The sequence below is a fragment of the Mobula birostris genome, chromosome 4 (genome assembly GCF_030028105.1).
Source record: "Mobula birostris isolate sMobBir1 chromosome 4, sMobBir1.hap1, whole genome shotgun sequence".
In the NCBI taxonomy this organism is placed as follows: domain Eukaryota; kingdom Metazoa; phylum Chordata; class Chondrichthyes; order Myliobatiformes; family Myliobatidae; genus Mobula; species Mobula birostris.
This window is the reverse complement of record NC_092373.1, coordinates 54,322,817-54,346,683: the sequence shown is the minus strand read 5'-3', so window position 1 is coordinate 54,346,683 and position 23,867 is coordinate 54,322,817. Positions and strand designations below refer to the sequence as shown.

The 23,867-nt window shown below is 40.0% G+C and overlaps 1 protein-coding gene across 5 annotated transcripts in view; it reads right to left on the bottom strand.

Moving 5' to 3' along the window:
- The window catches only part of kcnab1a (potassium voltage-gated channel subfamily A regulatory beta subunit 1a), a 426,617-nt gene that overhangs the window by 184,347 nt on the left and 218,403 nt on the right, over positions 1-23,867 (bottom strand). Inside the window, exon 2 of one of the 5 annotated variants that reach the window (XM_072255367.1) lies at positions 22,062-22,164. The exons of the other annotated variants lie outside the window; for them this stretch is intronic. Within the exon in view, the coding sequence (XP_072111468.1) occupies positions 22,062-22,084 (23 nt within the window). The 5' untranslated portion in view covers positions 22,085-22,164. The remainder of the gene's footprint in view (positions 1-22,061; positions 22,165-23,867) is intronic. 5 annotated transcript variants of the gene reach the window in all.

Sequence of the window (23,867 nt, the reverse complement as noted above, 5' to 3'; positions counted from 1 at the left end):
ATTCCTTGGACAATGAGGGGTGACTTTATAGGAATGTTAAAGATTATGAAGAGCAGAGATAAGGTGAATGGTGACAGTCTTCCCACACGCCCACCCCACCCCCCACCACCCCAGGGTAAAGAGTCCAAAACTAAAGGTAAAAGGTTTAGTTGAGAAGGGAAAGGTTTAAAAGGAACATGAAGGGCAACTTTTTTTTTTAAGTGTAGTGAGTATATGGAATAAGCTGCCGGGGAAGTATTTGAGGCAGGTTCAATAGTTTCATTTAAGAAACATTTGGGAAGGTGCATGGAGATACAAGGCTTGGAGGGATATGTGCTGAAAGCAGGATATTGGGACTAGCTGGGTGGGCACCACGACCAGCATGAGCTGGTTAGGCTGAAGGGCTCATGAGTCGCGGAGAACAGGAGATTTGCTAGCATTTTTTTTGCATATTCAGACTATACAAACAGCAACATATCATACAAAGAAGCCTTACATCAACCACTCTATTATTTCAATTTATCATCCTTTGTTCTACCCATCAACCTCTCCACCTTCTTGGTTGCCTCTCATTCAGTTCTGAAGAAGTGCCCTGGATCTGAAACATCAACAGTTTCTCTTTCCACAGATGCTGCCTTAACTGCCGAGATTTTTCATCACTTTCTGTTTTTTTCCCCCAGATTTCTAGAAAAAAAATTATTTTGATAGACACAGAAGACTGCTGAATGGACAATCAAACGAATCAAAAGATTTGGCCACTTCGGAACCAATGCTTGCTCTACTGATGATGGAAATGAGCTAATAGCATTAGAAATGGGCAGAGGAACTGCCCTGATGCCACAGGGCTAAAGCAAGTAAGCAGATATCTTAAAGGGTATGGCATACTCCACTCACGTCAAACACAGACTATTGAAACAGCTTGAGAGGTTCCCAACATTATCCCGAGAGCAGATGTGTGATGGGTTACAAATCATTTGAAGTCATGCAATATAGAATCTCCACTCATCCACAACCATTGGTTTTACAGCTTGGAGACACAAGATATGATACACAGATTCTCTATGATGTAGACCTTACTTCCAGGATGACGGACAGTTGCACGTACCTTTCAGCGGCAAAGACAAACCACAACCCACAGAATTGATGCAGGATTACGCTGGTGGAGTCATCAGTGCCAAAACTATCGAAAGAGATGCAGCAGCAAAACATATCACTAGATACCTTACTGCAAGTGCCTGCAGATACTGTGAGGGAAGTGCCACAGAGCCACCAGAGACACATTTATAATCAGCTCTTTGCTTGACTTTCAGAGGTGAAGAATGGGACTAAAAACCTTGAGTGAAATTCTGGAGAGGCTCATCCCTTCTATGGAATAGCTGTTTGATGACAGTCTGGAATTATTCTATACAGGTCAGGAAGAAGCGCAGATTGGGAAGATTTCAACCAAAAATGATGTGCACAGATCTTTAAAGGCAAAGCGACAATACTTGAACCTGAGGTAGCAGATTGATCTCAGGCAAAAACTGAAAATTCTTAATGGGCAAAGCTAAAATCTATCTGGTGCGACATGGCAGCGCAGTGGCTAACATAACACTATCACAATGCCAGCCATCTGTGATCAGGGTTCATTTCCTACCCCTGTCTCTAGGAGTTTGCATATTTCCCCTGTGACTATGTGGGTTTTCTCCGGATGCTACAATCACTTCCCATATTCTAAAGTAGTATAGTGAGGGTTAGTGAGCAGTGGGAATACTATGTTGGTGCCAGAAGCATGGTGTCCAGCACAATCCCTATCGATTTAGCTTGATGCAAACCATGCATTGGATTAGCCAGATGCATATGTTTTGCTGTACATGTGACAAATAAAGCTAATCCCGTCAAATCCCTTTTAAATCTTTATCTGAAAATCTATTGGGTTATCGCTATGTTTCCAACTTCCAAGTAATAAGCTACTTCATTTTAAGCAGACTTCCCTCCATCTTTCACTAGCTGAAGGCTGGGCTGCTAGATATAATACTCCAGGAGATACACTGTCTGCTGTCACAAATAGTGATCACAATTTGACGCAGAAGAGCTTGCAAAGTCTATATAGCTACATGGAATTTACTGTTACATTATCACATTATCCAGAATCTGATGTAAAGACGAATATTGCTGTATAATTCAAGTTGCTTCCGAATACTGTGATCACTTGCCATAAATGTGTTCCAATTTTCAGGGCCCAGAAACCATTGAATCACTAAGGAATAATATTACCAACAACTGCAGGTTAAAATAAGCAGATGAAGGAGAGAGAGGAGAGCAAGCTTCATATTACAATGGCCCACCTATGAGATAAACTTCAACCCAGGTGAAGCAGCAAGAAGTCAACCCTAATACCAACAAGAAAAAACACACTTTTTGCACATTACATACAATGAGACGTGAAACAATTAAATATCACAGTGAACAGAATCCCTCAGCGAAATACTGCAAATGATGTCCTGGATAGTCAAGCCAGAAATGAAGTAACAGACACTCTAATTCCTGTTTTTGGAAGAAAAATGCACCAACTAAAATCAGCGGCACTCATATATGGAAGGACTGTTTGCCAACTAAAACAGTGCAAATTTCTGTGCAGGTACAGATAGGGAAAAGTGTATTGGGTTAGCAGGATGAATAGAAATTTTATGGTTTTTCATGCTAAGTTGTGTTTCATGAATATCGTTTTGGTTTATTAGAAAAGTAGAAATAACGGTTTTCCATTACATACACTTTTAAAGAAAGGCAAAATAAATTACATAAATGATGAAGCAGCATTTCATGGTAACAACTGTTCCAAACGATAAGCATTGGAGGTCAGAGAGTGTTACAAGATGGAGAACGATTTTGTGCAAAACAACTGACAGTTAATCTTAAACATGTCCAATAAAGAATCCTATGTCACATTTTGTGGGTTCTCAATTTATAAATTTAATTGTTACTTGAGACAGTAAGGTTTAATACCAATGCCATGAAGACATGTAGTCATTGTAAAAACTGACAATTTTTAGTGAAATCTCTTTAAAAAAAGGAAGACAACTATTCTCCAGGACCAATAGCTCAACAGATATTACTGTAAGGGGTTTTTAAGACAGTGCCCTAAGCTTATCCAACCTCAATCTGCAGTATCAATGACACTGTGGACATTACCAAAAGTAGAAATTGTTGCTGAATGCTTTTTCAGATTTCAGTTTTCAACCTGCAAACCAGTCTCTGCTTGCACACTCCAAGACCTAGACAATGTTCAGGCTTGGGATAGGTGATGGAAAGCTTTGTCTCAAATTTCTTTAAGCTAAACCATATATTGCCCATATTCTGCAACTCAGACAATTTTAAAAATAAAAACCAGATTCCCTTTTCTGTGATCCTGATTATTAGAATGACACATTCATCAACAGATGGCAGCAAGTTGATTTTCCTGTCTCCAAAGAATAATTTGATCTTCCATGGAGAAATATGAAGATCTAAATTTAAACATCCTTGGATTCTAGCAGCACAGCATTAACCAAGTGTTGAAGACCCTCAAAGCTGAAAGTTCACCAGGCAGCAATGATCCCTGCCCTCCTGAATGTTTCACAAAACTCTCTCTGGACTCAGTCTGCCCTTCACAAGGATTCCAGGAGGACTCCCGCAGGACTCGTTGCATAGAGGTCTCGAGCAAAGACAAAGATTGACATTTTCCTCTGTACCCAAGGGATCTTGATGCCATTGCAGAGCTTACACTACCACGAAGGAAAATATCAATTTATGTCAGATACTACACAGTTACAGTAGTCCCACCATGACTGGGGTTTTGCAATGAATCCATGACCCCCCCACCACCCCTATACAATGCAAATGGTACACCAAGTCATAAGTCTGAACTATTATTCCTACAAGTTACTGTACGGAACACAGTCCTAAAAATTTTATTGGATAGTGCTGATTATACCAACTATTTCTGGATTACTTTGCATCAGTTCAGAAATTCAGCACCTCCATGAGAGTCATGCTTGGGTGTCTGACAGAAATGCCATCTCAGATGTTTATCAAGTTACATCATACCATGCAGGTTTCCTTTGCTGGGGAATTCAATCCACACATTGTTGGTTATTGGCCACTCCAAGAATAACCTACTAGTGCAAAAGTGGCCTGGGACATTAGTAAATAAGTCTATTTTTTTTAGCACCTTTCATAACCCTTCCCTCAGTACCAATACCACCAACCTTGTGAGCCAATGTTAGTAAGTCTGCAGGTGTAGCCAAAATTAATGGTAGAATGGACAGTGGAAAAGGGTATCTAAGCACATTGATCAAGTAGGAAAATGGGCAGGGATGAAGATGGCAAAGATTGTCATCGAAACATCGGTTAAAATTGATACCTGTACCCGGGTGGAAGTCTGAGAAGAACTTATTCTCAATGAATAGAGGGCTTCGGTTGGTAAGAATAAACTGGATAGGTTGGGACTGTTTACCCTGCAACAAGGGAGGTTGAGGGGTGACTTTACGCAAGTTTATTACTAGAGGCATAGATGGGGTAGTTTTCACAACAATATCTAGTGAATAAAAATGAATTGATTTGTAGTGGAAGAAACCTTCCTTTTGGTTATATAGAAGTTTAAATATGTGGATATTCATATAACTGCTCGTAAGTTTATGAAAAACATTTTCCTTTATACCGTGGATACTAGTCCATTTCCTTCCACAGATGCTGCCTGACCCATCGAGTTCCTCCAGCATTTTGCTCGTTGCCCCAGATTCCTGCATCTCCAGTCACATGTCCCTATTGTGCTGCTGCAAAGCCCCAGTTTTAACATTGGCAGTAAACTGTACAGCCCAACAGAAATTCAGCAACATCAGTATAGATTCAGGAGGCTAGCTCAGAAACAGGCTCCACTCAAGCAGCCCAAACCTTTAAAAACTCACAATTTTTAAGATCTTCTTCCCTCTGCAGCCTTTAGTTTCAGGCTGCCCAGTTAAAACTGCAGTTCACTCCCATCACATCACTAGCATCCAAAATGTCCCTGTTAACTACTTGAACGATTTTAGGAAGCTAGCCATTTCCATGCTGCAAGGGTACAGGCAGACAGGGTTAAAATTTTCACCTTATTACCCAAAGATTATACAGTCGATGTGAAACGCTGGAGAATGCACAGGTTTCTCTCATATTCTGGCTCCAGCCAGGCTTTTTCCTCTCCTTTAATGTGCACCATTACTCATCATCGAGGAGATAGCCTGTTGCTTGGTGACTGCTCATGATCACGCCTGTCGATAACCTGTCACCAGCAGGTCATCTCACATTGGGGGCCATTGTGCACATGTTATCTCCAAAGTAGGGTTAATTACCGCAAAAATAATTAAATCCTATCAGTCCTCACTAACCTGGAGAAAAAATGTACTTTCTTCAACCTCTGTTATTTTCAGCCTCCTGAGATCTATGATATCTTTGTCAGCAGAGCCAATTAAAAGCAAAATTGAAAAAAAAATTCTTCCCTGACTCTTCTCGTATCACAATAGCTCTATCTCAACTTGGCACAATTCTTCTGTTAATCTGTTTTGTCATGCACTATATCCAGAAAACTACTGGCTCACAGTTCTTTCGCTATATAATGATAAAAAGGCTCATATATTTTGGACCTTCACCTGAAGAGTTGGTTTAATATTTTAGAGAAACTGGCAAGTGCAATTAAAGCTCTTCAATAAGAATAAAAATCCTATCTCTTGAGATCATCAAAAAGAAGTGTTCAGCACCATCTGTCTGGGTTTGACTGGTCTCCCTCTCTTCTCACTGCTACCTTGGTCAGGAGGTGCAGGAGTCGCGAGTCCATACCACCAGGTTCGGAAGCAGTTCTTTCCCTGCAGCCACTGGGCATGTGGACGGGCTTCACTTGCCTCAGCACTGTGGACCCACTTTCGGGGACACTGCACTACCCACGTGCTTTCGTTGACTTTTTTAAAAAAACTATTTGTACGATTTGATCAAGGTGTCAAGGCCGGAGGCGAAGGACGAACCATTGTTCAGCTCACTACTCCGTGAAGTTTATTCACTTCAGCTCTGAACTGACCCTACAGTCATCAGGTTTTTGGACTGGCTTCACTCACCTCAGCACTGAACTGTCTCCGTGTCCGCGGACTCACTTTCGGGGGCTCTGCAGTTTATGTTCTGTGTGTTGCTTGTTTACTTTTTTATTGTTTGCACAATTTGTTCTTTTTTTTCGCACATTGGGTGTTTGATGGTCTTTGTTGCATGGAGATTTTTATAGGGTTCTATTGTGTTTCTTTGTTTTGTGGCTGCCTGCAAGAAGATGAATCTCAAGGCTGTATACAGTATACATACTTTAATAATAAATATGCCTTGAACTTCGAACCTTTGAAGTCATTTCAGTCTGCAAGTAAAGATCTCTACAGCTCCCCCTGTGGACGAGCAGTTCATTTCCAATTAATTGAAGATGTTCCATTTATCATACGACCCAAGACGATAAGACATAGGAGCAGAATTAAGCCATTCAATCCATCTAGTCTGCTCCATTATTCAGTCATAGCTGATTTATTTTCCCTCTCAGCCCTGTTCACCTTCCTGCTCTAAATAATCTGTGATGCCCTTACTAATCAAGAATGTATTAACTTCTGCTTTAAATAAACCACAAGTAACTTGATCTCCACAGTCACCTGTGCCAATGAATTTCACAGATTCACCACCCTCTGGCTAAAGAAATTCCTCCTCACCTCTGTTCTAAAGGAACATCCTTCTATTCTGTGTGTGTGCCCTCTGATTTTAGACTCTTCACCACTGGAAACACATTCTCTCTACATCCACTCAGTATTCAGTAGGTTTCATTCTTCCAAACCAGAGTTTTCAATTTTTTTTATGCCATGGTCCCCTGACATTAACTGAGGGGGTTTGTGGACTCCCAGTTGAGAACCCTCATCCTGAACTCCAGTGAGTATGGGGTAGAGTCAACCACACCATGTGCATCAACCCTTTCGATCCTAGGGTTATTCCCTCCTCTGGATCTCTCCAATGCTGGCACATCTTTCCTAAGAAAATGGAACCCCAAAACTGCTCAGTACTCAAAATGTGGTCTGACCAATTGCTTATAAAGCCTGAGAATTACATCCTCTATTTCATATTCCAGTCATCTCAAAATGAGTGCTAACATTTCCATTTGGTCTTCCTTAACACCGATTTCTGCAAGTTAACCTTTAGGAAATCCTGCACTGGGAGTATCAATATCCTTTGCACCTCCCTTTTCAGAATTCACTCCCCATTTGTAAAATAGTCTACACCTTCATTCATTCTACCAAAGCGCATGACGACACCCTTCACTACACTGTAATCCATCTCCCACTTTTTCTGCCCATTCCCCTAATCTGTCCAAGTCCTTGTGCAGACTCCCTGCTTCCTCAACATTACTTGCCCCTCCACCCATCTTTGTATTCTCAACCTGCTTCCTTGAGATGAACTACTGGAAATGAGGGCTTACCAACTGGGGGAGTTCTATTCAGCCCCGTGGGCCCAGGCCTGATGAAAGTGTACAACACTATGCATCGAGCTGGCAGTATGCCTGAATCCAGGAGGAAAGGCACCATCACCTTCATTTACAATACAGGCAGAAGGAGGAGGATATTCGGGATTGACAAACTTTACTGTTGAAAGTGGTTTACAGGATCCTTACTATTCAGATCAAGTCTGTTCTGGGACAGGTAATCCATCCAGATCAAATCAGCATGGAAATCACTAGCAGTCTTACACCATTTAGCCATAGGCCCAGGGGAGTGAGGTAAAGGTGAAACATTTGCCTGGTCAGCTTGGTTCAGGAGAAAGTTTTTAACAGGGTATTGAATGCATACATGGTAGAGGTGCTCTTCAAAATAGGATGATTGTGGCAGGCACTGGGGGCACTCAGTTCAAAGCTTCCCTGTATAGGGAAAATGTCACCATCTTCCTGTCAGATCCATAGATAGTAGGCATATTGATAGGAACTGAACATTCCGATATGGCCTCAGAGATCAAAGATCACTAGAACTGGGGGGCATAGCCTCAAAGCCTCAAGATTTGTGTGAGTAGATTTAGGACGGAGATGAGGAGGAACTGCTTTTCCTACAGAGTGGTGAATCCGTGGAATTCTCTGCCCAATGAAGCAGTGGAGGCTACCTCAGTAAATATATTTATTCAAGGTTGGATAGATTTTTGCATACTAGAGGTTATGTGGAAAAGGCAGGTAGGTGGAGACGAGTTCATGGCCAGATCAGCCATGATCTTAAATGGTGGAGCAGACTCGACAGGCCAGGTGGCCTACTCCTGCTCCTATTTCTTATGTTTAAAGTCAACCATAGTGACCACAGGCCTGACTGATTCCCCAATCTCCTAACCTTCAGGTCTGAGTATCTGAAGGTGCTGAGAGTCTAGCTCAGAAGAGCCAGGGTGTGCGGCAAGCATTGGCTAGAGTAGATAGGCAAGGTCAAATAACAGCTATGTAAGTGGGAGCAGTAGTCTCTCAGTAACAGGCAAGAACCTGGTCATCAGGTGTGAAATACTTTCAGTAGTTGCTGTACATTTGCACAGGTATGGTCCATTTCCAGACATTATTGAAGCCGGCTTCTATTTCATCTGGAGAGCGGAATGGTGGGTCAGCCATGTTGCCCAAGTCTTCAGAGAACTAGGAAAAATACATATCCAATATTGCCGTTGTCCTAATGCTGACCTTTGTGTGCAGCTCTGTGTGTAGGACCAAGGTGTACAAGTACAAAGTGAGAATGTTACTGAGAACCAAATGTTACAAAAATGGAGCTGGTCTCATTGCTACATAACCTTCCATTCAGATGAACTTCACCACACTACCAGTTATTTGGTTAAAAAAAATTGTGCAGAGAAAAAGCCTTTGTCCACAAGTTCATCAGACCAGCACAGAACATCATACAGGCTCCACTGGATACGCACACAACGCATCCTGCAGGATGGTTTCAGAAGCAGATTGTCAAAACCATTTGGCAGAATACCCCATCATTCGAACTCACCCACTAGCACCATGACCTTGCTTACCTGCCAAGTAGAAAGATCTTCCTCACCTGATCCTTCCTGCACTACCAGAACCTTATTCCTAAAGCATGCTAGCCTCAAGATAGCCCCGATGAGGATGAGGTCATTGCTTATCTTCTCGTGGCCAGTGCACTTGCAAACATCTGAAAAAGGATGAAATCATCATTGTGCTCCCAAGCAGCTACGTAATGGACCACAGTGTGTTCTCAAGGATGCATCATTAAGACAAAAATCATATGCAGCTGGAAGATCAAGTTAGTGAAAGATGCACTTTGGTTAATATTCTAGTGCAACAAGGTGTCTGTATGTGAAAGCTGCCAACTGGCACGATCAAAGGCTGCAAGAATTCACGCTAAGCAACGCACTGAAATTTACTGCAGTCAACAGTAGGCTTTATGGAGGATAGCAACCTGTGGTCCTAGCACCACTGGATACTGACAGTCTGGGTTCTCAACAACAAGAACGACAATGGTACCTTATGCATTAACTTAATGACACAATGAATACAAAGAATGGCATCTGATCATTCTGTACTTCTTGTAATTTTTATGAATGAAACTAAGAATATTTTTGAAATAAAAATCATCTAGGAGCCAGCATTTAATTACCTATCTCTAGTTGCCTTTGGGGTGCCTTCGGCGAGATGCGGTCTTGAATTGCTGCCATCTTTGAGGTATGGATACACCTACAGTGTTGTTATGGAAGGAGTTGCTAGATATTGACCCAGCAATATAGAAGAATACAGTGATATATTTCCAGATCAGGATAAATGTTCTCTTGAGCCACGCTGAAAGGTTACCACAGATAGAGGAATGCAGAGTTGAGGTTACAATTAGATGGAGATGATCAAATGTTCAGATGTGCCAACAGCCCCCGTTGGTCAGATGACATAGGCAAATGGCCTTCTGCTCCTAATTTGTTTGTTCATATGCAAGTATAAAGCATTTATGTTCAGAAAATTCCTCAGAATTCTACCTGAAACATTGACTGTACTTTTTTCCATTGATGCTGCCTGGCCTGCTGAGTTCCTCCAGCATTTTGTTTGAGTTGCTTCAATGCAAAGTTTACTAGCTAATAATTTCTAGAAATGAGCAATCATTGTACTTAAACAAAATGTTCATTTTCAATAGGACCATTGGGTTTGCTGACTACAAAGTTCTAAACTCAAAAAACACCTAAATCCTTATCGGATATAAACAGCCACGAGTGGTGGGACACCTCTCCCTCTCAATGAGAAAATACTCCCAGCTAACAAAGTAGTTCCAGACAGTTCATGCATTAAGAGTGATACATGTTTAAATCCAAACAATACTCTTAAAACATACTTAAAACTCTGAGGATTCTTAAGCATTTCCAATTACAAACCATTTCTAAAACACAAACCTCAATATAACACATTCCTTAAACATAAAGGATTTCCAAAACACAGGTACAATTTCTATAAACTAAAAAGACATACCACAATGCAGACGAGCAAGCCATCTGCCGCAGAAACTAAAGCAGGAGGAATGGATGGATTCTTGTACACCCCATGTCTCTTTCAGGTCTCTTCCTGAGGTTCCTTTATCCATTGCCAATAAGGTTAAATTGCTTTCCATATTCAAACTCTTTTTCTGCACTTGGGTGACTTCACACACATATGATTTTTCCTCAGATATCCTTTTAAAACAATTGGTCTAAAAGCTTTTTTTGGACATAGGCCTCAGCTTAATGTTCACAGTTCACAACTTCTTTGAGCACATAAACCTCCTAACTCTCTGTCTGCCAGAGAAGGCAGGATCTCCCAGTGGCCACACATTTTAATTCCACGTCCCATTCCCATTCTGATATGTCTATCCATGGCCTCCTCTACTGTAAAGATGAAGCCACACTCAGGTTGGAGGAACAACACCTTATATTCCGTCTGGGTAGCCTCCAACCTGAAGGCATGAACATTGACTTCTCAAACTTCTGCTAATGCCCAACCTTCCCCTCGTACCCCATCCGTTATTTATTTATATACACACATTCTTTCTCTCTCTCTCTCCTTTTTCTCCCTCTGTCCCTCTCATTATACCCCTTGCCCATCCTCTGGGTTTTCCCCCCCTCCCCCTTTTCTTTCTCCCTGGGCCTCCTGTCCCATGATCCTCTCATATCCCTTTTGCCAATCACCTGTCCAGCTCTTGGCTCCATCCCTCCCCCTCCTGTCTTCGCCTATCATTTTGGATCTCCCCCTCCCCCTCTCAAATCTCTTACTAGCTCTTCTTTCAGTTAGTCCTGACGAAGGGTCTCGGCCCGAAGCGTCGACTGTACCTCTTCCTAGAGATGCTGCCTGGCCTGCTGCGTTCACCAGCAACTTTGATGTGTGTTGCTTGAATTTCCAGCATCTGCAGAATTCCTCGTGTTTGCGGTTTTAAAATAACCAGAAACACATTAGTTATTGATATGCTAAATGATATTATCCATCTGTGCTGCCAGCTTCTGTGAACTAACCAACTTAAGAGTCAGCTTGTCTGTTTGAAACAGCCAAAATTAAACAACCCATTGTCTTATACTACACCTCAGGCAATAATAAAGCAGGTGTAGTGAGCTAGCATATTCTTTCACATCAGAGGGTTTTCAAAATACAGAATTATTTTTAAAGCCGTTCTGTAGAGCAGTGGTCCCCAACCTTTTTTGCACCGTGGAACAGTTTAATATTGACGATATTCTTGCAGACCAGCCGACCGGTGGGGGGGGGGGGGTGTTCAAGTAGGGTTAAACTCGCCTCAACATGTCTTTTACAGTTAGGGTTGCCAACTTTCTCACTCCCAAATAAAGGACAAAAGTAGCGGTCAAAGCCCGGGACACTTGTGTTTAACCCAAGGAAGACTACCATGACCATGAATCCTTGCGCGGGCACCTGTACGCGCATGCATGACGTGCGCATATGTGATGTGCGCATGCGCGTACATGCCGATTTTTTTCTACAAATTGGGTTTGGCTTAATCTTTCTGACTATACTGTACATACAATATTCTACTTTATATAGGCTGTGTACTTATCATACCATTCCTGCTTTTTTATGTTAGTGTTATTTTAGGTTTTATGTGTTATTTGGAATGATTTGGTAGGTTATTTTTTGGGTCTGGGAACGCTCGAAAATTTTTCCCATATAAATTAATGGTCATTGCTTCTTCGCCTTACGCCATTTCAGCACAAAAGGTTTCACAGGAACGCTCTACCTTAGTGGGGGAAATACAGGACAACGGTGGTCCTGTATGGGACAAACCAATTTAGCCCAGTATATGGGTTGTCCTGGCAAATAAGGGACAGTTGGCAACCCTATCATCAAGTTCAACAGTGCGTGACAGAGAACGAGGAAAAGGTGCAGCTGACTCATATCGTTTCCTCGCGGCCCGGTAGCACATGCTTTGCAGCCCGGTACCGGTCTGCGGCCCAGTGGTTGGGGACCACTGCTTTAGAGAGTGCTTGTTTTAACTTCAAACTGATTACTGTTTTCCATTTACATTTTAAGATCTGAAGACTGACCTTTATTTATGGCCAGAAAATAAACAGAACTATGTTGTTAAAAGTTTACTTTTTGTGATCTTTCAAATGGCAGCTGCTGTTGTTTAGACAACAAGCTTTGCAAACCTGAGACAAGAAGCAAATATCCATCACACCTCATGCCCACCATTCTAAACTGGTAAGTTTATAAAATAGCTAGGTCTAACTAGAAGACATCCAAAACCACAGGACTATTGCACAAGAAGCAAGGGAAGCTCATTCCAGAGAAAATACTGCCTGCTTTTTAGATTCATGACATTACGGGGAGCCATACGCTTTTGGGGAGTTGAACAGGTCAAAGTGATCCTGCTTACACAAGAGCCAGTGATTCTGTTAAACCCAAAACAAACATCTTCCAGTATCATCTACTCCTTTTTCTGCTATTATTCATGCTATCATATTTTGCCTGTTGGAACAAGTACTAGACACAGGGAGTAACCTTAGGAAGATATATTAGTTCCATCATGCCAGCATCTACAAGGCTCACATGAATGAACAATTACACACAAGACAACAAGTAATACAAGGTCAAATAATTATCCAATCACAACGAGTGCTGTGAGCCTTGTTTTTTTTTATTAGAAAATATGGCCCACTTTGTTTATAGAACTTAATATATTGATGTTTATAATCAAGCATTGGTTTAAGGTGGATTTTGACAAGCATTTTTGAAAAAGTTGAGTAAACAATCATTTTACTTCCCACCATTTAAAGCATCACTTCTCAGAATGCTTAATATTCATTTTACAATTGAAAGAATGAAACTTTAATATTCAAGGTACTATCAAAATTCATGCTTATTTGATCTTGATAATGACAATGCAGAACTCAAATTCAATCATTTACAATCATGCTATGGAATTTGCTTTTTTTAAAATCTTGCAGGTACATTACAGAGGGACGAAATACACACCAAAGTAAACCTTGTTTAAAAACATCCTTAAACTTCATAATTCCAGAGTTATATTTTCATTCCTCAACTTCTCTTAAGCCCAGTAATATTCTCATGACGTTATAATCTGAAAAACGATATATTAAAAAGTGCCTTACATGTGTGAATTTATATTTCTTTGGCTCATAACCAATGACTAGTGATGTACCCCATATATAGAGGAGAAGGATTAACTTTTTCAAGAAAATAGGAGCATATAATCCGTCAACAACCTTAATGTATCATGCTGCCACATAAACTCTGTAGTTTCAGTTTTAATGGATTAAATGGATTAACGGTGCTAAATTTGGATTACTGCTCCACTGGTTTACTGTAGTTTTGTTGTCTAATTTTAAGGATTTGGGCAAATGTCATTAAAATGTACCAAATCTAGGCATCCATTTTAACCCCATTATTTAATCTGGCACTTGCCCACGTGATATGCAGTCGTCTTTTTTTTTGCAAATTGAACCACAATTGTTTCAACATTTACATTTGTGTGTGTTCTGGTTCACTCTGAATGTGCACAAAGAATTTTTGTAGTTTTATTTGTGTGCATTAGAATTGACAAAGCATGTAATATGGAACATTTAATGAGTGCAGCTAATCATGTTCATCCCATGTGTTTCCATTAATAATCAACAGTGACACAAAAAATATATACAACTTTGTAAGATGTAACATTAAGGACTTTATAACTAAAGGAATTTGGCATCCAATGCAATAAGGACATCGTTAATTCATTATCAGTTATGAAACAATACCCAGTCACCAAAACAGTAACAATTAGAAGAGCTCTGGTAAATTACCACATATGGTTGAAGAAGATACTTAGAAAGATATTCAGAGGAAGACTCTTTGCAAGATGAAGCAACATAGAATTACAGCAGAATAATTTCCATTGCACAATACCCACCACATCGTGCAGAATTTATCAACGACACATACTCGAAGAAAACAGATGACGCAAAACTATGAATGCATAGCAGTGATCATTTTTGTTATCCCTGCAAGGTGTTTATAATTTATAATTTATTTTCCATTTCTGACGCTTTTGAAAGTGCTTTGAGTTTTTTCAATTTTTTTTCACTGAGGTATCTTCAAAGTAAGGATCGTTGTGAAAAAGAACATTTTGGAATTTCCCATTATTAAAAACTAGTGTCAATGAAGTGGTTACAAATCTATTAAAGACATTAATTAATGCCAAAAAAGCCACCTTCAGCAGATCTTGGTTTACTTACAACACTTACATAAAATGTGAATTTTATGGACTCTTAAGTCTTTACCTGGACTTTCAAAAACACGCTCATTCACCAGAACACTTGCACCTCTATCATCACTCTCGCCCTTTCTCCTCAGCACGGGCACTTGCCAGTATAAAATGTCAGAGCATCATTCATTGTCTCACCACCTTCAATTTTCAGATTGGCTTATTTACTCAGCAATGCTTTCTAAAAAATCATTTTTATAAACATCACATTCTATTTGCACAAGAGATTCTGCAGATGCTAGAAATCCTGACGAAGGGTCTCAGCACAAAACATTGACTGTTAATTCTCCACTGATGCTGCCTGACTTGCTGAGTTCTCCAGCATTTTGTGTGTTGGGTACATTCCATTCGAAACTGCTATTCAAATGAAAATACATTCAGCTCATGTCACAATATAGAGACCTATGTTCAAGGACAATTGCTGTTTCTTCTCATTGAGCAAAGCATTTTTATCATGGAAATGTGCAAAACTCCACAGCACAAAATGTCCAGGCAGTCTGACTAACAGAGATGTATTAAAGCATGAATCATTGGATATGATTTTCAACTTTGATGAGAACAAAGCTAGCTGTATCAGATTGGTCAGCAATAACGCACTGGCAGTGCCCCCACCTGATCCCAATGAGTCTGCCATATTTATAATTGGAAACTCTGCAAATGTGAACAATTGGTAAGGAAATTCTATACATCAGATATGCAATGTACTATAATGCAAAAATGAAGTCAGCTCAATTAGACATGAACTATATAGAGTTAATGTATTATATTGCTGGGGCATAAAGCTGCTTTCAGCAGACTGGCTAGGATTAAACGTGCCCAACTTCCTGATCTTAACAACCAGAGTGGAAAATGTGACAATTTTCTTGCCAGTGTCTACATCCATGTAATTCAATGAGATAAAACCATTTCTGATTGCTATTAAATGAAATGGGATAAACATTATCAAATCAAAATAACTTGGATACATTAAAGAAACTATTATTATGTCACACTCATCCAATATCCCAATATTAATTAGGCTTCATAGTTTATACAAAATCTCAAAATAGCATTGGTAAATCTGATTGTAATAAGTAGTGCATGAAATGGGCATCTCCAGGGTGAATTTGTGCTGCCTGTTTTCAACACAGCCTCTTTCTATAAATAACAAGTGAACTGATGAATTATACTTGTGTACACTATTGTCAAAGAAGCCTCTCTGACAAACTGAACTTTTACATTTTACTTCCGTACTTATTTACCAGATTTGGTATGTTGTACAATAGCTGAGAACCTTTGAAAGCTTTTCGCTAGCAAACAGCCCGAGGTTCAAATATGACTGCAGTCATTAGTGCATATTGTGTAATGGATTCATTGTTTGATGGAGCTACATTAAGTGGAGTTACAAGGCTGACTGAAAGTAAGGTTCATTTTGAACATTTTACCTTTCAATCCTTCCTTGGTTATTACAGTCCATTATTTATACAGTGCATTAATTTTTTTTCTAAATGAGACAGAATGAAAATTATTTTTAATACATCTGTCAGTTTGCAGCATAATATTTGCATAACAAGATTTTACTAATTAGGCAACAACTTTTGAATAGAGGTCACAGCTTGGAAATTTCCTCTGCCCAGTCTTAATTAGTGAAGGATTACCAAAGGATTCATTGTTCAAAAAACATCCTCAATATCTTGAGAATGACACTATTTTAAGTTTTCACTCTAATGGCAAGGGCAGTTTAGCTAATGAAGAATGACATTTCAATCCTTATAATCATAGTTAGCTTGAGGAACAGAAACAATACAAACCAGAAATGCACATCAAATGCCCTTCTGTTATCAAGAATACAAACTAAAATTCCAAGGCAGCAAAGACGAAGTACAGATATACAGGGTACAGTGACAATTGGTTGAACAACTCCCTTATGATCAGCTTTCTTAAAATTGCCTTCAGTAAGTGCATATATTTTATTCTTGCTTAATATATTTGGAAGAAAAAGTGAACATTGTTTTAGAACACTCAATGTGCCAGAATGCCCTAAGGTTAATTGAGGAAAAGGATATTGGAAGACTTGGATCTTAGACCTAGCACGAAACACAAGGTCTATTGAGCAATACACACAATGTGCTGGAGGAGCTCAGCAGGTCAAGCAGCATCTATGGATTGGAATAAACAGTCATCCGTCCTGATGAAGGGTCTCAGCTCAAAAGTGTCAACCATTTATTCCCATCCATAGATGCTGCCTGACCTGTTGAGCTCCTCCAGCACATTGTGCACATTGCTCTAGATTTCCAGCATCTGCAGTACCTCTTGTATCTAAGGCCTGTCGAGCAGCAATGATTTGTGTCCTGCTATATGTTTCTGAAATCTGAACAACCTGCAGGTATTTGAAAGACACCACCAGTGTTACCTCTGCACATTGCTCTAGATTTCCAGCATCTGCAGTACCTCTTGTATCTAAGACCTGTCGAGCAGCAATGATTTGTGTCCTGCTATACGTTTCTGAAATCTGAACAACCTGCAGGTATTTGAAAGACACCACCAGTGTTATCTCTGCACATTGCTCTAGATTTCCAGCATCTGCAGTACCTCTTGTATCTAAGACCTGTCGAGCAGCAATGATTTGTGTCCTGCTATACGTTTCTGAAATCTGAACAACCTGCAGGTATTTGAAAGACACCACCAGTATTACCTCTGCACAAACTCCAGATTCACTGTGGAATAAGTGAAACAAGGTCAAGTCCCTCTTTTAGGCCAATATATCCAGCACTGAGGGCATAATTACATTCCATTGTCTCTATCCAACACTGGACACCCTGAAACAGATGTTCAATTTTGAACTCTATCACAGGAAGTGATATCAGGTGGAGAATGAAAAATATTTCTCGTTGTGCTCAAAATCTTCTTAAAATATGCAATATCTAAAATGACATTTGCTAATCCCTGGCCCAAAACCTTCAAAGTGGAAGAGTTTTAAGGGTGGTGATGAGAAACTCAGTTCTGTACATTAGAAGCATACAGATGCACTGCATACACAGTGAGAGTGCCACCTCACAAAATATTTACCTTTATGCTCCACCAAGAACATTCCAATGCATCTCTGGAAAATTGCATTTTCCACAATGACCTCAGTCAGCTCAGAGCCCAAATGACTGGAAATAAAAGCATTGCCCTCAATCCAAATAGATTGTCTTACACACAAAAAAAAGATATAATTTTGTAGTTTACCTGCCAACTGAATAAACTTTTCAAAAGTCAGCAACCATTATTCAGTTGTCCTTAATGAAGATGATGATAATAGATTTGCAAAGAGAATATTATCTACTAAAGAGTGAATTTAAATATTTCAGTCATTAACAAGAGGGGGGAAATCTTGTTTTTGTTATTTGTGAAGACACAAGGCTGCAGGAAAGTAGTACTTCAGGTCTCTAAGAAAAGCATTTGTTTTAGAACTAAAGGTATGATTTTATTTACACAGATGCATGGCAAACAACCACAGTATACAGATTTCCCATCCATTCTTGCAAGACTGAGTGCTGTGCCTTGAGGCACAAGTCTCATTTTCTTGAGAAGAATGTTACGCATTTTCTCTACAGGTCCTTAGTCATAACACTCCAATTTGCATGTTACATGTGGCCTCCCACCTTACTTAGTCAGCTGATCTCAACACCCTTTTAATGTTGGAATTGGATAAAATGAACACAAGTGACAAAACATAAATAAAATGCAGGAATAAGTTATCAATGCACAACATGAATAATACTTAGAACAATGAAACCAGAGGGCTTTATTATTCAACAACACGAGGATATTCACTAGTTTCTTTAAAAAGGAGTAAATTCTGATGCAAAATTAGACAACTGAATGAGATTTTTAATATGGAAATTGAGAAACCTGTACAAGCACACAGAACAAAATTTCAAATTGTGCTGCACAATTTTTAAACAAATGTTATAATGCAGGCACATTGATTTTCATTCACAATACTACAGATGACCAACTTCAGTGAAACTGACTGCTGATTCACCTCCCACTCCACTCCTTTTGACTGAGTGACGTTTGAGCTGGAGAAAATCTCCAATTTCCAAATTTCCGTAAGACCACGAGACACAGAAGAAGAATTAGGCCACTCAACCCAACAGGTTTGCTCCACCATTCCATCACACTGATTTATTATCCCTCTCAACCCCATTCTCCTGCCATCTCTCCGTAACCTCTGACACCGACTGATCAAGAACCTATCAATCTCTGCTTTAAATATACCAAATGAATTGCCTTCCACAGCCACCATTGGTAATTAATTCCACAGATTCACCACACTTCAGCTAAAGAAATTCCTCCTCATATCTTTTCTAAAGAGACACCTCTCAATTCTGAGGCTGTGCCCTCTGGTCCTTGACTCCCTGACTACAAGAGACATCCTCACCACATCGACTCTATCTAGGCCTTTCGATATTCAATAGGTTTCAATGAGCTTCCCCCCTCATTCTTTGAAACTCCAGCAAATACAGGCCCATAGCTATCAAACACTCCTCATACATTAACCCCTTAATTCCTGGGATTATTCTCATGATCCTCCTCTAGACAACACACCTTTTCTTAGATAAGGGGCCCAAAACTGCCCACAATACTCAGAGTGTGGTCTGAACAATGCCTTATAAAACCTCACCATTATATCCTTGCTTTTATATTCTAGTCCTCTCTAAATGAATCTAACATTACATTTGTCCTTCACACCACCGAATCAACTTGCAAGTTATTCTTTAGGAAATCTTGCACTAGGATTCTCAAGTCCCTTTGCTTCTCTGATTCCTGAATTTCTCCCCATCTAGAAAATAGTCTATGCCTTTATTCCTTCTACTAAAGTGTATGACAAAACACTTCCCAACACTATATTCCATCTACTAATTTTTTGACCATTCTCCAAATCAATCTACATCTTTCTGCAAGATCCTTGCTTCCTCAACACTACCTGATCCTTCATCTATCTTTATATTATCCACAAACTTGGCTAGAGAGCCATAAATTCATCACTCAAGTCATTGATATATAAGGTGAAAAGAAGCGGTCCCAACCCCAACCCCTGGGGAACACCATTAGTCACTGGCAGCCAACCAGAAAAGGCTCCTTTTATTCCCACTCTTTGCTTCCTGCTAGTCAGCCAATCTTTTATCCATGCTAGTATCATTCCTGTAATACCACAGGGTCTTGTTTAGCAGCCTCATGTGGACACCTTGTTAAAGGCCTTCTGAAAATCCAAGTACACAACATCCATTGACTCTCTTTTGTCAAACCTGCCTGTAATTTCCTCTAAGAATTCCAACAGATTTGTCAATCAAGACTTCCCCATAAGGAACCATGCTGACTGGCCTATTTTATCAAGCGCCTCCAAGTACCCTGAAACCTCATCCTTAGTAATGGACTCGAACTTCTTCCCAACCATTGAAGTCTGGCTAACTGGCCTATAATTTCTTTTATTTTGCCTCTTTCCCTTCTTAAAGTGTGGAGTGGCATTTGCAATTTTCCATTCCTCAAGGACCATAAGCCGAGGAAGACCTCGGCTTATGTACATCAAAAGCCTAGCCAGGTGGCTACACAGAGGAAATGGAAGTCATCCAAAGAACGAGGGATAGATCTATATGGAAAACCATGGTCACCAACGTCCTCATCGGATATGGTACCTAGACAGACAGACAGGGAACATTCCAGAATCTAGTGATTCTTGTAAGATCACTACTAACGACTCCACAATCTCTTCAGCCACTTCTTTCAGAATCCTGGGAGTAGTCAAGAAAAATGGTTCAAGATTTGGTAAATAGTCTGGAGCACTTTTTGGATTCGCCAGGGCAAAACAGTGGCAAAGCTAGAAGAAATGCTGCCTTGCATCTCCAGTGACACAGATTTAATCCTGACTTTAAAGCACCAGTGACTGGGTGAAATTAGCACATAGCATATTGTCTCTGTCCAATTTCCTCTGTAAGCATGGAGGTTTTTAGGTAACTGGTCCGAATCTTCAGGTGAGCAGTGAGATCAGGTGGGGTATAAAGAGAGGTTCATCAAAATGCAAAGAGAATATAGTAACAGGGAAAATTAGAGGGAACGGGATTGCTCTGTGAACTCAAAGGGCTAAGTGGCCTCTTTCTATATCATAAGGAAATACTGTATAGTACAGAAATTTATTCTCGAACCGCTTGTTTAAATTAAAATGTTTGCATCATTCAGTTGAGATGATGGAATGTGCCACAAGAAGAAGTGACCAAAAACAGCGGTGTTCCATTAACCAGGAAAGCAAACCTTGGCAAAGAGTGAGAGGCATGCTCTCACACATTCCCTGAAGTTATCGACCTTATCTGCACTTCTGTCAGGGAATCCTCAACAGAAGAGAAAGGAGGATTGATCCTCTAATTCCATACTGCTTTGCGGAAGGTTCTCTCCGGGGATGAAAAGGGACAACACAACTTTTCCTCTCCTCAGGTATTCATCACCACCACACTGCCTAATTGAGCAGAGAAGAGCAGCCATTCCTCTGTCCTCCTGGACACCCTAAGTGGAAGGTAACCCGAATGTTCTCACTTCTTTCAGCAGCAGCTTGTTGAGAACAACTGTTTCAGATGAACTACCATGGGAATGTTTATGCTTTACATAGTATATGCATGTTAGTAATCACCCCTCAAGTCTTCTTCACTGTCATTTTAATCAGCTCGAGTCAACAGCCTATACAAAGTGAGCTCAGCAGAGTGCTGGATATAGGTATGAAGGAGACCAGAACCAATGAAGAAATGCATTGAAATATAATAAAACCTACACAGTTGTGAAATTTCACATAGTTTATGTTCACAACACTGGCAAAGCCTCATGTGAACATGTCTCTGATGTAACGCATAGATAAAAACCTCAATCCTTTGGCTTCAGAAGACATGATTTTCCTACCATCATTTTGGCATTCATGTTTATGCACAGTTCAGTTTTTAGGGCATTAATATCAAGGCTGCAATATCTTTTGTTTGTCTGCAATGTGTTTCTATGCCTAATAATTGAATTTTCCAGCAGGTAAGACCACTTAGTGGTACTCACAGTGAAAGAAAAATCTAGCAGAGATAAGATTACATTTTGCTGCTCTTGCTGAACCTACCACCCAGTTAATTAATCAATTTAGAAACAACGAATGATATGAATTTAACTCTGAAGAGATGGAAAATACATCAAATTAAGTGCAGCAATTAATTTCTACGAGTGGTGATTGATAAGTTCATGGCCTAAGGTAGAAGGAGTCAATTTTAGAAAACCGAGCACATTTATTTTTCAACATAATCCCCTCCTACATTTACACACTTAGTCCAGTGGCCGTGGAACATACTGATTCCTTCTTTGTAGAAGTCGGCGTCTTGGACCTCCAGAGGTAGTCCACAGCAGGGGTGATTAATAAGTTCGTGACCTAAGGTAGAAGGAGATGAGTTATTAACTTCAAACTTTCTGCATAATCACTCAAAGAGTTGAACTGCATGTGCATGTAACGAGAGCTGTATAACTCATCTCCTTCTACCTTAGGCCACTGACTTATCAATCACCCCTGCTGTGGGCACTTTCTTGAGATCTAAGATCCTTATGCTCCACGACCGCTGGACTAAGTGTGTAAATATAGGAGGGGACTATATTGAAAAATAAATGTGCTAGGTTTTCTAAAATTGACCTCTTCTACCTTAAGCCACGAACTTATCAATCACCCTTCGTATATCTCCAGCAATTCCATTTTTAATATAACTTTAAGATTCAATGCTTGTATTGATATAATCAACCCCAGGGTAGCAGCAAGTGAACTACAAGTCCGGGTTTAAAATCGGTCCTAATCATGAGCTTGTGTAGGTTGCATTGTGTCATATTTCAATGCACATTTTCATCAATGCAGGTTTCCTTTATATTCACATCCAGTACATTGCCAAGATCACCATTCACTTCAGTACATAATCTTGACCTGAGCATGTTTCAATTGAATAAAAAATAGTGAGGACTATAGTGGTGGGTGCTTGCTCTATATTAAAGCCTATACTCTATTGTCTTATTCTGCTCATGTGCATTATGAGCTAGCTAATTTAACAACTGCAGCAAAATCAATTGGAGCATATATTTTATCTAAGTTTTTAATTGTTCCATTTCAAAATTAATTCCTGCTGACTGGGTGACCTAATTCTTAACAAGAATCATTTTAAGATACTCCAAATACTGGGGCCCAACTGCCAATGAGTAGCAGACTAGTAATATCTTTCAGTAAAACATAAACAAGCATTTTTCCAAACTTTCTGCAACTTTCACAACTACCTTTTGGAATGAGTAACAAAGAAAAACATAATGAAGAAAGTGTGCATGTGTTTTGTGGAGGTGGGGTGGCAGATTGCAGGAAGAAGTGGGTGGCAACAGGTAACAGGAAACAAAATTCACTGAATTGTTCCCACAACCTAGGGACTCACTTTCAACAATTTGTCATCTCCTGTTCTCAATATTTATTGCTTATTTGTTATTAAGTATTATTTATTTATTTTGTATTTGCAGTTTATCATCTTTTGCACATTGGTTATTTGTCCAGCTGGGGGCAGTCTTTCATTGATTCTATTGTGTTTCTTAGCTTTATTGTGTATGCCTGCATAGGGTTGTATATGGCAATGGGAGAACTTTGATAATTTTTTTTTGAATTTTGAACTTTTTAAGGTCCTCCATGTGCTTAATAGGGAAGGAAAAGCCTACAAGTTGCACTCACACAAGCTTAGCCTTTGCACACCATTCCTGTAGAAACAGGCGTGAGGCCCACTCCTTAATGACATAAAGGAACTCACCTGAGCAGATCCTAATCCAGTACTGTGAACTATTCACCTACCTGAAGCTAATTGGACACACAGAACTATCCCACCACAGGCAATCCTCAAGACCACATCCAGTCTGTGAGCATAGCCATGCACAAATTCCCACACCGTCAATTTCCTGACTTTCTGTGAAACTTGCCCATCAACATTGAACTCACCCTTGTTCTAACCAACATATTGCCAATGCCCACCTCCAAGCCGGGCGACCTACTGATTGTCTCCACAACCTTTCCAATCCCCAACATGGGTCCCTCTCCTTCTGATCCCAAAGACTCTTTGCAAG